The sequence below is a fragment of the Natator depressus genome, chromosome 12, assembly GCF_965152275.1.
Source record: "Natator depressus isolate rNatDep1 chromosome 12, rNatDep2.hap1, whole genome shotgun sequence".
In the NCBI taxonomy this organism is placed as follows: Eukaryota; Metazoa; Chordata; order Testudines; family Cheloniidae; genus Natator; species Natator depressus.
Window position 1 is genome coordinate 23518716 of NC_134245.1, and position 15030 is coordinate 23533745.

Genomic DNA, 15030 nt, shown 5'->3' on the forward strand with positions numbered 1-15030 from the left:
TTTGTAGTACTAACATACAAGAATGCAAGTTACCTTTTATTTCTCTGGAACAGCAGTTAATTAACTACCCAGTGTCACAGTTGTGCTAATGAAATTGATAGTCACAATGCTGATGCACAAAAAATAAGATGAACAAAGATGATAATTTATGCTCTGTTAAAAATTAGGAGGAAAATCATTGCTTTCCAAAAAAAAGTTGATCTGTAGGGAAAGATTTTATTTTCAGCATTCTAAGAGGAAATTGTAGTCGTAAAGTAGCTGATGTGTTTTTTACATGTATTATAAGTGTAATTGAGATTTTTGTTTTGAAATACCAATAAAAATGCTAAGATGCTTGCATAAAAACCTATATTTTCCTTAGAATAGACGTTTTTAGTGTAGTTTTATTTTTATAGAGCCCAATATATGCCACACTTCTTACAGACCAAAAAAAAAGACAGTCCCTCCCCTGAAGAGGTTATAATCTAAATAAATGTATAACATAATAAGGGAAGACAAAGGGCATGCCTATGCTGCCTGCTGTTTGGAGAATGAGAGCATGAATAGCAGTGCACATCAAAGTGCTGCCCTGTAGTAACTTCTCTGTGTGGAGGCTGCAGGCATGAATTAAAAGGTTCCTAGTTCACATTGATGTAATCCTGTTTGAACAGCATGATGGACAGGGAGAGTGCAGCAGCATCAGGAAAACTGATAGATGTCACTGGGATCTTGGAGCTACAAAAGTCATCTTGCTGTAGCTCCTGCTACTGAGGATCTGGGATTCTTCTGAGGGTCTGGGATTGCTCCTAAGAGATTGTTGCCTTTCCATCTTCAGCCGACCTGGCTGACGATAGGTGCTTGGGAGTGGTCTCTGCTTGGAGCAAGGAGGAGAGGCAGGGTAAACACTGGAGTTGAGCCCCTTTTGCACCTGCCATGCTGCTTGCTTTAAAAAGACACGCACTTTTCATTGATATAGATTCTTATTTAATTGTGTTTTAAATGACCCTGAAACAAAAGTCATATAAACTGTAAATACAGAATAATAAATAAATAATAAATACATAAATAATTTTATTACAGTATTGTACATACAATATTAAGAGGAAAACTTGGAGAAATTATCAGTGTTCATGGTGGATTCTCCATCACTGGCAATTTTAAAATCAAGATTGGATGTTTTTCTAAAAGATACATTCTAGGAATTTTTTCGAGGAAGTACTCTGGCCTGTGTTGTATAGGAGGTCAGACTAGATGATCACAATGATCTCTTCTAGCCTTGAAATCAATGAGACAAAACCTGTCCATTTGAGATCACATGAACCATCTCTTCTCCCATTCACAATTGCATATTATTCCTGTAGCAACTATAACAATTACCATGAATAAGCAATATCAAGGAAATATGTAAGTTGTTTTAACTGTCTTCTTATAAAGTTAAGCAGGTAGAAACAAAGAAATTGGCACCAACCACCTCTTTGAACATCAGTTTTGGAACCTGTACAACAAAACAAAGAAAATCTCAGTGTAATTTTTTCAAATAATTCCTTCTCTGCCACTGCATGGAAGATTTTAAATAAACAACAAGTAAAGCTGTGAGGGTTGGTGCCTGATTATATACCAGGAAACAGGATATTTAAATTTTCAGGTAATTAAACATTCTTTGAAAAAGATGTTGAACTGTGAGATTTTATGTGAACCCCTGCCAGTCACATTTGCTTCCACCACATATATAGAGGAACCAAAGGGCACTGTTAAATTCCTCACTGTGTTTTAATTTTTTGTACTTGTTGATTATTAATATAGTGTTGAAGAAGTTTTCATTAATAGTTATGTACATGAATTTGTATCGGGTTTGTAAGAAAGTGAAATATGGCTTGCAAATGAGATTTTTCTGTAATGTTTGGGACAACTTATGTGAATGGGTGATTTGTGTTAAAGATTGCACCACATGTGGTATTTTTATGTAGAAATTACAAAATTTAAAATCTCTTTATTTGTGGTCTGAGTTAAGGCTGCAGGTTGGTTGCTCAGGATGAGTTTGGATATGTGGGCTGCGGGCGGTAGAAACAGGGCAGCAGTGGAAGTTAAGATGGATAACGGATGTATATAGTGTACAGGAGTGTAGAGTGATTTAGCGGTGTGTGTGTGTGTGTGTGTATATATATATATATATATATTTTTTTTTTTACTGGGGTATGTATGGAAATTTCCCAGATTTTTTTAATATTGATGTGGCACCTTTTTATGTTGAAAGTTAGTCACGTGTAGTTGTCAGTTTCAGTATGTATGATCCCTATAGAATCCCAATGTTTTCCCTTTCCCTATAGTACCATTTTCTGTCCTGACTCCCACACAGATGTATTCTCCTTCATCCCTCTGATCCTAGCTGTGCCCCCCGCACTCTACCATATTCAGTTTTATATGTTAATCTAAATATTACAATTTTAAAAAGCTGAACATGGTAGAATATAGTGGAACATAGTTTAAAAGCTGTATTCCACTCTTTTGAATATGTCCATCTGAGGTGTGATTACAGCTCAGGTAGACATACTTGTGCTAGTTTGGTTAATAATAGTGTAGATGCAAGTCATCCTTCAGTTATTCTTTGGCACCTCCGTAGACATTGTCCTAATGGCATGCCTTCAGATGAGTCCCTTTTGAAGTTTCTCCTAGGTAAATAGCATTGCTTGTAGTTCTTTGAGTAGATGCAGCTGTGTATTTTACATAGGGAGGTGTGTGCACAGTGCACCGCAGCTGGAGAATTTTGCCTAGCAGTATCCGTAGAGGTGAGTATTATTGCAAGGTGAGATCATTAGATTGGTGGCTGTGGCTGTTGACCCAGCTCATGCTCAAGCACTAGTTAACCTTCCCATGATGGGGCCTCCAGAGTTGTTCTGTCCAGGTCTACTACTTCAGGAGTGGGATCCAGCCCTTGCGCAGTTACGTGCCTTTTCATCATCCCTGAAGAATTCAGTGGTGCCCAGTTCTTCCTCCACTCCAGTGCTTGAGCACTTCAAAGCCTACCAAGATCGTTTGTGGCATGTGGCTGCTTCCCTGGGTATTCAGGCAGAGTTCCTATAGGAGTATACCCACAAGTTGCTGGATATTTTGCAGCCACCTGCCCTGGGGGGGTGGCCTTTCCCCATCAACAATGTGCTCTTGGAGCATGCCAGCTTTGGTGTTGCAAACTGCAAAGCGATTGGAGAAACACTGCTTTGTACCAGTGTAGGAATGTGAGGGTTTTTACTTGCACCTGGTCCCTAATTCCCTGGATTGTAACTTAAGTTAATGACAGAGTAGTCCACTCCTAAGGACAAGGATTCTAAAAGGATGGACTTAATGGGTAGAAAAATCTATACCTCCTCTTCCCTGCAAATGTGGATTGCCAACCAGCAGGCATTGCTATCCAAGTATGACTGTAAATTGGTCAGCCATGTCAAAATTTGCAAACTAGCTGCCTGAAACCTCCAGGGAAGAATTTCGGGCATTTCTCATGGAAGGCTTGTTGGTGGTCAAGATGTTGCTGCAGTCTGTGCTTGACATTGCAGATACTTCGGTCAGAGAAATGGCCTTGGCAATGACCATGAGAAGGGCATCCTGGATACGATTCAGGCATCGCTTCTGACATGGAGAGGACTTGCATTTTGATGGTTGGCTGCTTTTTTGGGACAAAACAGATGAAACTGCTCTGCTTCAAGGATTCTAGGACTACCTTCTGTTCCTTTAGGGTGTATGCATGTGCAACACAGAGATGCCATTATAGCGGGCAGCAGCAGCAGCAGTATCACCCGCAACACCCCTTTGGGCACTCTCTTTCCCACAGGCTTAACCCCAGAAAGAGGCATAAATCCTAGAGGTGGAGGCATTTTGGTCCTGGATTTGGCCAGCAGACACCCTCACCCGGCCCCCCCTTCCCCAAATGGTCCAGATCTGTGGTCCATTCAGGACTTCTGTTACCCCCGTCCCCCGTGTTCAGGGACAGGCTAACTTGTTTTCTCAGTGTTTGGGACTGGATTACTTCTGGCACCTTGATCCTAATCACTGTCAGATCAGGCTATGCCATTCAATTCCTTTTCATGCCTCTTCCGCACCTACTCATCCCTCTTCAGGGGCATCTCTCTCAAGATACTGCTCGAGCAAGTCCAGTCTCTTCTGGCTTTGGGACCAGTGGAGGAGGTTCCTCCGGAGCACCAGGGTCATGGTTTTTATTCCGGGTATTTTCTGCTTCCTAAATCCAAAGTAGTCTCCACAGTCTCTAAGTGGGTAACTTCCTGCATCAAGACTGCATACAAAAGTTTCAGCCACACCCCCTGTACTGGTGTGAGCTCATTGTGTGAGAGTGTAAGCTATGTCAATAGCATTCTTAAGTGATACTTCAATATTGGATATTTGCAGGGCTTCCACATGGTCATCGATACATACTTTTTTGAACCATTATGCCATTATTGTGGGTTCCAGAGCTGATGTAAACTTTGGGAAGGTGGTCCTGTACTCATTGTTCAAATAGGATCTGTAGGAAGTGGGACTCAGTCTGCTTATGAGTCATGAAAGTGGAATACATGGCCGCATCTAATTGAAAAAGAAGAAATGGTTACATACTGTTACATGTGGTTCTTAAAGATGTGATGCAGATGTGTATTCCATGACTCACCATCTGCCCCCTCTGCATTGGAGTCTAGTCTCTGGGCATTTGGTGTGAAAGAACGGAGAGGCATTAGGGTGGCGCTGCCTCATACAGCCAGAAGAGAAGCTATGGCCATAAGGCACCAGCACCAACTGCTATGGTACGGTTAGGCAAAATTCTCCAGCTCCGCTGTGCTGAGCATGCACTCACCTGAATCACATCTTGAAGAACCACATTTACAGTACATAATCTTTTCTTCTTGTATGAACGCTTGTTCCTTCTTTGGTCAGGGAGTGGGGTAGTGGCAGACTGTTTCTGGGCCTTCAGTTCTCCAGTCTTCTGCTGTAATTACTTTGTATGCCATCCTTTTCAGGTGTATGTTTGTGTAGAGGGGGGAGCCTCTTCTGTCAGGACTGCTGATTCCCCCTGAAGAATACCAGTTACTTCGTCTTTTGACACTCAAGGCCATTGGTTTGGCCCTCAGACTCTAGAGTAGCATGTAACAATCCACTGTGACGGTTGAGCCTACATCAACTGTCAGAGGAGCACCCTCAGTCCTCTGCTCCAGAGGGAAGCTTTAGCACCCTACCTCCAGGTAGCTAACCTACTCCAGAATCTGGGTGACCTTTTCTGACTGATAGTTCTAGAAACGGATTTCTTCTTCCTCCTTTTTTCTTTTAGCATATCTTTGAATATATCCTAGTGGGTTTCAACAAGCTATATTCCCTCAGAATACAGGTCTCTGCTTTTAGGGGCTCTTGGAGGGTTTGCTTCCTTGGAATCCAATCCATACACTACTAAGTTTCTCAGAACCCTTGGCCTACAAACCCAATTTCAGAGCCATTATCCCTCAATGGGACCTTCATGGGTCCTTAAAAATTTCTGCTGTTCTCCCTTCAACTGCTGAGAGATATAACCCTGGAACTGTGTGAACTCCCATGATTACCCTGCTAGTTACTATTCTTCAGCTTGTTGAGTTGGGAGACTCAGATTCCTTTTCAACTCTGCTTATCTGCAGTATTTCTAAACAAGTTAGTGTTTCATTTACTTCCAGAATTCTTTCCCAAGGAAAGTGTGCTACATAAATGAACCATTTGTTCTCTCCACCTTTTACCTGAACCTTTCTTCCAGGCTTAAGCACAGTCTTCACTCTCTAGATGTAAAGACTGCTATGAAGTTTTATTTGCTGCTACTTGCAGTATGTTGAAAGTGCGTGTAAATCTGACTTAGCGGGTAGTTAATCCCCTCTACTCTCAGAAAGGATACTCCACTTGTCTACTTCTTGTTTAGGGGGAGCAAAAGCCATGGACCTCAGGAACTGCAAGACCACCACCTATTATTCACCTCATGACTTCATCAGCCACCTCTGAGTGGACCTTGAGCCCTTTGTGGAGGCAGATTTTGGATGTAAAGTACTTCAAGCTGCATCTTGGGAAAACCCACCTCCTTGTTTAGAATATTTCTTGCATTGTCTGCTTACTGTTCTGTACTTCCAGCAGGATGGAAGGAAAGGGGAACAATCAACAAAGGAAATTTACTCACTGTTTTCCAGTGCATGCCTGCTACCCTCACTTCATGTTTTCCTTGTCTTTTCATCTGGGGATTTCCAGCTTTTGACCTACCTGACAGGTTGAGGTTGGAGTCAGCCTAATATACACTTAGGCTATCACTATACTTTGCCTCTGTTTTTCCTGGTAGATCATGCTATAAATCCTTCCAGCAGGGTGGCAGAAGAGGAGGGATTCTGACAAACTCCTTTACTGGTGAATGAATTTCTCTTTATTCACCACTGCTATAGCTGAAAACAGTTTCTAGTATGTATGTGCAATCTGCTAATATGTTACGTTCACCTTAACATATTAGCAGAGTAGCAGTCAAAACAATGAAGCCGTCCAGATCTAGATAGAATTCCATGCACAGAAAACGTCTGATTCTCATATAAGATAATATTTAAAACATATTTATAAATTGTTGCAAAAATAAAACTGCACATTAGGATGAACAAGTCTGAATTTAGCAAAAACAAACATTCAGACTATTCAAGCTGCCTCACAAACATTATAGTACTTAAAAATAGACTACTGGAAATCAAATCTTTTTATTCAGGAACTTCCTCTGGTGGAACAACTTCTAGAAGCATCTGAAGGTGCATGGTGATGGGCCCTGAAAATAAGTTACTGTGGTTAGAGATGTTTAACACAAGTTTTAAAAGGCCTTTGGCAATGTTAACTATATATTTTAATTCAAGTTTACACCATTTCACTGAGTGTAATGTTGCATGCATAAGCATTTATTTCCCCCACTCTACAGATGGGGAAGACAAAACTTGCCCATGACCAAAGAGTAAATTGGTAGCAGATTTGGGACATAGGTGCTGAAACTGCAGCACACCCTGGCTTGAAGTGGTTTCCGTCATATACAGGGTTTACAGTTTGGTTCAATGGCTCTTAGCACCCCCACGTACAAATTGTTCCAGCACCCCTGATTTGGGATGTGAATTCAGAAATTCCAGGTTCCCAGTTTTGTGCTCATTATAGTAGACCACACTGCCTTTCATTATGTAATATAAAGTAGCTTTAGTTTTGTGGACAGATGGATTTTTTTTTTTTAAGGAATACCAATAATGTTGTGGGATTTATATCCTCTTAAAACCAGTCCTACTTTCCCTTTCAGTAATGTCTCATTTCATCTTCCATCTCCCCCAGAAAATAGATAGGAGTTGTACTTTTAAAGAAGACTACAAATGACCTCATAAACAGACCTGCAGGGGCACTGCTAAAACATAATCATTTTCCTCTCACTTTTTAGCATTGTTTCATACAGCAGTAGATCAAAGCACACTATGGAACTTTGAGTGCATTGTAGCAGGGTCCACATGTCCAATCAGTGCGTGGCAAACTGTTGCACTGTATATTTACCTCCCAGCTTGCCGCACACTAACCCTCTGTACACAAGCCCTAAGGCTGTCATTTTAGTTTCCATTTCATGCTGTTAATTTTGTCTTTGTTAGACTGATTGTGAAGATACTAAATCTTGAAAGAGATCTGAGTGCAAGGTAAGTGCCAGAACAGAAAATAGCTAGGTGTGTTTAAAGTCACTTCAGTTACTGGCCAGGGCATTTCAAATTTATTTCGACTTCTAAATTACAAGATTTAAAAGGATATTGCCACTGGAAACTTAAGCTATTTTACATAACCTTTGCACTGATACGCTGATATGTATCACTTTTTCTTCAAAGGATTTTATGAACTAAATCTCATCAAATCTTATATTATCTCAATTTTTACACAGGAAGAAACTGAAGCAAAGATATAATGTGCCAAAGAGCTCTGATTAGAATTCAATAGCTCCTAGCAATTTTTGCTATGCTTATATCAAAAGATCATGCCTCTCTCTCAATGTAAGTTAGACGTGATGGTTGACTATAAAGAGAATTTTTACTCAGGGGAGAAAGGAATGGTTGCTACATCTTAGAGGTATCCTGTTGTATGCATTATTTAATAGAAGTCTTTGTTTGCAAATCACCTGTAAAATATATACTTACTTGATATTTTTTGAGCCCAGTTGAATTTAAAATGAATGAAAAGGACATAAAATATAAGTCCTCCAAGCATAAATAAAACACAGTAGAGATATGCCCATTCGGGTTCACTGATGATTGGAGCCAAAACTAGTAAAATGGAAACTATTGTCACTAAGATGGGAATGACGATAGGTATCTGTAATAGACAAAGCATAGAAGTATTCAGCAAATTCTGTGGCTATTTTTCCTTGATATTGCGTACCTTTACTACATATTGAATGTGAGAAGTTACTTTTACTGCATTGTTTCTGATTTTTTAAAAGAATATTCAGAAGAGAATTCAGCAAATTAGTGGAGTGGTTGAGAGGGTCAGCAGCAGCCAAGGGTCAGTTTGGCTATGCCACAGGCCAAGACCACTCTGGCAATGCTGTTGGTCCCAATGCTAGAACTGTAATGAATTCACTGTTAATCATAAATCTGAACTTCAGTAGGATGAACTCTCCAGGAGTGTGTTGCCCCCAACTCATTCTGACCTATCACAGTCACTCTGGTTGCAGCCTCCCACCCCTTCTTCATTATCTGCAGCTAGATTTCTTTCCTTTTCCCCGGTTTCAGAGTATCAGCCGTGTTAGTCTGTATCCGCAAAAAGAAAAGGAGTACTTGTGGCACCTTAGAGAGTAACAAATTTGAGCATAAGTTTTTGTGAGCTACAGCTCACTTCATCGGATGCATGCCTCTGATGAAGTGAGCTGTAGCTCACAAAAGCTTATGCTCAAATAAATTTGTTAGTCTCTATGGTGCCACAAGTACTCCTTTTCTTTTTTCCTTTCCCCCTCACCCTTTCACTGTGGCAGGCAGCAGAGGTGCGTCAGTATGGACAAGATGCCAAGACCTGTACTTCTCTGACCCTCTGCCTGTCTCTGTTCATTCTCAAGGGAACAGCAAAAGGAACTATACTAAGTAATAGTTTCGTGGGGCAAAATGATCTTCAAAGGAAGGGAATCTACTTCTCCAGTATGTTTTTCAGTATTCCAAACTCCGTGGACAAGTCCATGCCTTCATGTTAATGGGAGAAGGAATACCAGTAGTGGAGAGCCACTTTTCTTACCATCATGAGGACCATGACTGGTTCATTTTTATTATGTTTAGAAATGTGTTCTAGTACTGAACTTACCTTGATTGGTCTTTTGAGCTCTTTTCTTGTAAATCTCATAACTATGAGTGCAAATACAGTCGAACCATAAAATATCCAGACAGCAAAACTAAAGTAGTTTATGAGTGTATTAATGTCTCCAGGGATGATATAAATAAAAGCAATGACACCCTAAAAATAAAATATGAGAATTAATGTGGACTTGATAAAAGCCGGTCAGTGTAGCAAGGAAGAATGGAGCTCTCACTTTTATGGAGGGCACAGTTTTACATTCAAACTGATCCCATACGCAATGAGTGTACATGTGTTTGCTCTACTTTGTGGTGAAGTTTCAGCAACAATTCAGCATACTTGGCACCCTTTCCTGAGAATGGCCTGATCCTGCAAATGTGTGCTTAATTTTGAGTATGAGTAATTCCATTGAAGTGATGCTTGAAGTTCAGTATGCGCATAAGTGCTTGCAAGATATATGCCAACATGATATAAATCTTCTTTCCTGCTTGTATAAACCTACTTGCTAAGCATGATGAAGTGTTTGTATTGATGCTACATATATACATAACGAATCTCTCAAATTTATGACAGTATGTCTAACACCTACTTTACAGGCATGAAAGTTTGCAGGAGAAAAAATTCCTAGATTTCTTGTATTCACAGAAATCCTGGAGTGAGCCAGTTTGATCATCAAGACAACTTTACTCTACATAGCTGATTTTCATTGTCAGTACCCTACTTCTTCCCTTAAACTGACAGAGTTGCATTTTTACATTCCAATTCTATGAGCTTTAAAACATGGAAAATCTCCATCTGGTATGGAGTTAGATTCTAGTTGAGCTGTTTTTATGTATTACATAGCTGAAATATTCTCTTATAAATCAAAAAGACTATTTCCCTGTATATGAAACCATATGTGCATGAAAGTATGTGTAGGGATAACATGTTGAGATCACCATTTGAAGAGCCAACGTAATTTCAGATCTGAGTATTTTTGATTTTTTTAGCTGAAAGTTTTATTTCTTTGCTTAGCATTCATACTTACATAAAATATGATAGCAGGTGCTGGGGTGAAACGTTTAATACTAATGTAAGACAGCACCTTTAGCATGTGCCCTTCACGACCTGCTACATAAACAAGTCTGACAAAACAAAAACATATGTTAATCTGATTAGTGTAGCATCTACAAAGATTCAAGTGGCTCTATTTTTCAGGTAACTCCGAATACTTAATATTCTTCACAGAGTACCATTTAACTATTAATATAGATGTCTTTTATATGGCTACATCTAACTAAGTAATATCTATATATGCCTCTCAAGTGCATCAAGCCTAATTTAATATTTTCTAGAGTGTAGGGAACCGTCATACAGGTTGTGAAGGAGGAATTATAACTGCTTTCAAAACTCCATTGAGCACAGAAGTGAACTTGGTTCATTAATTCAGAGCAAACCATTGTTTTCTTCTCCCTTAAAAAAAATTCATCACAGAGAACTTTCAGCACAAATGTAATTTCACATTGTATGATTTTAGGGATTTAGGAACCTTGTGAAGTATGAGGTTTGACAAACCTCTCAAATATTTGTGAGCGCACAAAACTAGTTCAAGTTCTAACCTCTTTAATTTTTGATTTTCAGGTGACTCTTATTTTTAAATAACTGGTTTTTAGCTGAAAGAAGCCTGTACTTGTTTACAGGCATTTTAGGAAAATGTTTAATTCCTTATTTTCAAACTTTCATAGCTACCGGTCCTTGCTGAGAATGGGCTACATAACTAAGTTTGCAGGTATTTTGTTCAATCATTTGTTTAAATTAAATCCTAGACTTAGAAGACATTATATAACTTTTACCTGTAAATCCTGTTATGTATTCTGCTATGTAGAGTTGAAATTTACCTGCCAGCAGTAAAACACGTCCCATTGGCTGCTCCAATTGTAGAAAAGACCACAAAGAGAGGAACTATCCAAGAAGCTGGATAAAGGACCCGATCCCCAAATGTCTGGGACATAGAGGATTAAAATATAAACACGTTAATATGATACGTATCATTTTTCTACTTTGTAGTGTGTTCACTGGTGTGGGAACCAATCAGATATACAGTAAATGAACTTTTAAAAATGTATTTTACCTTTCAAAAAAATCAATATTAATATAATTTTACATAGCTTGTTTTTATCCCAAATTATTTTGCAAACTATATACAATAATTATTTCACCTACCACTCTAATGAAAGAAACTTGACTACTAGAACACAATAGTTGTGTTGCTATGACCCAATACTACTATATAGCAGTTTAAGACAAGAATCTTAAGGGTATCACATCTAACTGAAAGTAGGGGGAATTTAGATACAGAACATATCGAACTGGAATCTGATCAAGATATCAGCACTCAGCAAAATATCATCCTTATTTTTGCCAAAAGTGGCATGGAAACTTAAATATAGGTGAGGCTCAGGGCCTCTCTTATGTGTCTTATCACCAATGCCCACTAGCACTCCTTCCTAAGTACCCTATGTTTTCTGGGTAACCTACCATCCTGCCCTGACATTGCTTAGCTTTTGAGATCAAATGAGATATTTCTGCAGGCTTATATTGTCAGTATTGATCCAATTTGATCAATTTAATAGTAGCTGATGGTAATACCATTGATATAACTTAATAATATGTTAATAGGGACACTCAAGACTAGTAATCCTAAAATCAGACTACCTTGCTGTGTTTTAAGTAAGGTATGCATACACATTACACCAATCTCTGCTCTGCAGCCATTTTTGTGAGTAGGCAGGATATTGAAATACACCAGAATCCAGCTCTCTAAAGGCAAGATTCCATTTGCTTGTACAATGTTCATTGGTATATGGAGTATTTCTGCATGGGTGCTCTTCTTCACTGTGCAGAATGCAGCATGTCATGAATTGTTTGTTCGTTTTTCCCCAGAACTAACGTAGAGATGGGTACAACCAGGGATTCAGATGTTTACCAGTGAAAATAAAATTGTACCACTCACTAACGCATTGTGGAGTAAAAGCATCACTAATCTGCAAATACACTGAAGATTTCCTGTAGAAGATGTCTCATGCATACTAAATTGTCACTTTCTACAAACTAATTTCAAAAAGATACTTTTATCTCTGTGACATAATTAAAATATTGATAGAGTTTACAAATTTACAATGGTACTGAAAAATTCTTTCCTGAAAACTAAGAAAGTTTGGATTTTTTTTATGATTTGGACTCAGCCCTGCAACAAAAATAGTGTCTCACTTGATACTTCTAATCACAAAATGAAAAGTGGCTTACCACAGCGACCGCCTGGGACTGCTGAAGTTCTGTTGACGTCATTATTGTGAAATATGAAATATTAATCAGAACATAGCAAACTGAAACCAATGGGATTCCAATGATTATAGAAAGTGGTAGATTTCTACAGAATGTAAAAACATAGTATCAGCATTTGTAAACCACTAGGCAGCTTTATTATAATGGGCTGTAGGTGCTTTCCTATTTTTAGTTCAAATTTAGGATTCTAAAAAAAGTCACAGGTATCTTAACTAGTAAACATTGTATATGAATCATGTTAAGACTGAAGGATCACTGTTCAGGACAATCACATTTTTAGGAATTCAGTACCTGTGTTACTTATGCTATCATGGATGATTAAAATTGAAGGAATTTTTAAAATTTAAATTCCTATTTCACCATTTATGCTATTTGTTCTCATTTTTCACTAAGTTGAGTAAAGTGCAATTCTAGTTGGGTATTCCTAGTGCATGTACTTTCTAGTTCTCATGTAATAACATAATAGCTATTCACTCATGGGATTGATGCAAAGGTGAGTCACTACTTCATACAAATTGGATCTGATTGCACCTGACCCACATGTATCTGGCAGAGCAGATCAATGCTGTGTGTGCTCTGACTAAAACAATATGTTATAATTACTTGATTTTCACAACTGCAAGGGAATGGGTAAATCCCCAGCTCCCCTGTTTATATTTCCATTTAAAAGCAAACATTTTTGTTCCTCTTACAATTTGATAAAATCTGTTTTTACAAATTCTACTTTTACTGGAATTCCTTTTTGCAGCCAGTACCTCAAGTAATCCATACTGATGGCTCCTCCTCTTTCCGCAGATGATTGGCAGGCAGCTGATATGTCAGAAGAAAAGAAGAGTCCCCTTCCACACAGGCAGAGTAGTGTTACTGTGCATAGAGCCTAGTTTCTGTTTTGCCTCATGCATGAGGAGCATGATGTGCAACTCCTAGCAGGGGCTTTCTTTCTTAAGAAGATGCATGCATGCACCAGTGTCATCAATGACATCTTCATCTTATGGACCCACTGGAAGGTCTTCGAAGAATTCCACCTGGATTTCAACAATTTCCAACCCACCATCAACCTCAGCCTGAACCAGTACACACCAGAGATCCACTTCCTGGACACTACAGTGCAAATAAGTGATGGTTACATAAAGACCACCCTATATTGGAAACCTACTGACTGCTATACAGTAACTCCTCACTTAAAGTCGTCCCGGTTAACGTTGTTTAATGTTGCTGATCAATTAGAGAACATGCTCATTTAAAGTTGTGCAATGCTCTCTTATAATGTTGTTTGGCAGCCACCTGCTTTGTCCACTGCTTGCAGGAAGAGCAGCCCGATGCAGCGAGCTGGAGAAAGCTTGGAACCAGCGTGGACCAGAGTCCCCTATCAGCTCCCCACTCCCCTAAGTTCCCTGTGCAGCAGCTGCCCAGCAGGCTATCAATTGCTGGCAGTTCAGCTGTCGCTCCCCCCCACTGCTGTGTGCTGCTCCTGCCCTCTGCCTTGGAGCTGCTCTCGGGAGCCTCCTGCTTGCTGTGCGGGGGCAGGGAAAGAGGGGTGCTAATGTCAGGGTGACCCCATCCCATTGCTCCTGGCTCCCTGCCCCTGTACCTTATCTCCACAGGGGAAGGGACACGACAGGGCTCAGGACCGAGGGAGCTTGCTGGTAGCAGCTGCTGTCTCAACTTGCTGATCTACTTAAAAAGGCAATGTACTTAGAATGGGGTCAGCATACTTAAAGGGACAATCTGCATCTCTTTCTCTCTCACACAGTGTGTGTATCTCTCTCTTTCTGCCATGATATCTCCCCTTCTTCCATTCATGCTGCCTTGTAGAGTGTGAGGCTACATTAACAATGTTTTAACTCTTGAGGGCTCAGGCGAGTGCTAGTTCATCATTTAGCAGTAAGGCATTCCCTGGGAAATATGCCACCCTCTTCCACCCTCAGATTCCACCACCTCAACCAAGCTTCACAATCATCGTTGTGTACAGTATTAAATTGTTTAAAACATATATTGTGTGTGTATAAATTGTAAATATATATAGTGACAGGGCAAGGCCAGATGGCTATAGAAAAGTAGTGAGAGATGCATATATTAACCCTGGGCTCAACAAATCCCTGGTACCAGGATAAGTAAATGGCAGCTGCTCCAGGTCAATTAAGAAACCTGGGGCCAATTAAGATCTTTCCAGAAGGCAGGGAAGATAGGTTGATTGGGACACCTGAAGCCAATTAGGGGCTGGCTGAAATTAGTTAAAAGCCTCCCAGTTAGTCAGTTGGGCGTGCGTGTCAGGAGCTGTAGGAGGAAGCCGCACTATTGAAGGGATTGAGCAGTACAAACTATTTCAGGCGCAAGGAAGGAGACCCTGAGGTAACGGTGAAGTAGATATTGGGGAAGTGGGCCAGGGAATTGTACGCATCCTATTTCCAAAAA

At 39.8% G+C, this 15030-nt stretch overlaps 1 protein-coding gene across 4 annotated transcripts in view; it reads right to left on the reverse strand.

Moving 5' to 3' along the window:
* Positions 1 to 572: 572 nt before the first annotated feature.
* Positions 573 to 15030, reverse strand: part of SLC7A9 (solute carrier family 7 member 9) — a 28712-nt gene continuing 14254 nt past the window's right edge. For 2 of the 4 annotated variants that reach the window (XM_074968718.1, XM_074968721.1), the window contains 6 exons: positions 12577 to 12700; positions 11169 to 11272; positions 10319 to 10415; positions 9301 to 9450; positions 8148 to 8322; positions 574 to 1474 (listed from right to left, as the gene is read on the reverse strand). In XM_074968718.1, the coding sequence (XP_074824819.1) occupies positions 1353 to 1474; positions 8148 to 8322; positions 9301 to 9450; positions 10319 to 10415; positions 11169 to 11272; positions 12577 to 12700 (772 nt within the window). In that variant the 3' untranslated portion in view covers positions 574 to 1352. Of the gene's footprint in view, positions 1475 to 6369; positions 6767 to 8147; positions 8323 to 9300; positions 9451 to 10318; positions 10416 to 11168; positions 11273 to 12576; positions 12701 to 15030 lie in introns of those variants that run through there. The other 2 variants (XM_074968719.1, XM_074968720.1) reach the window with 2 other exon arrangements.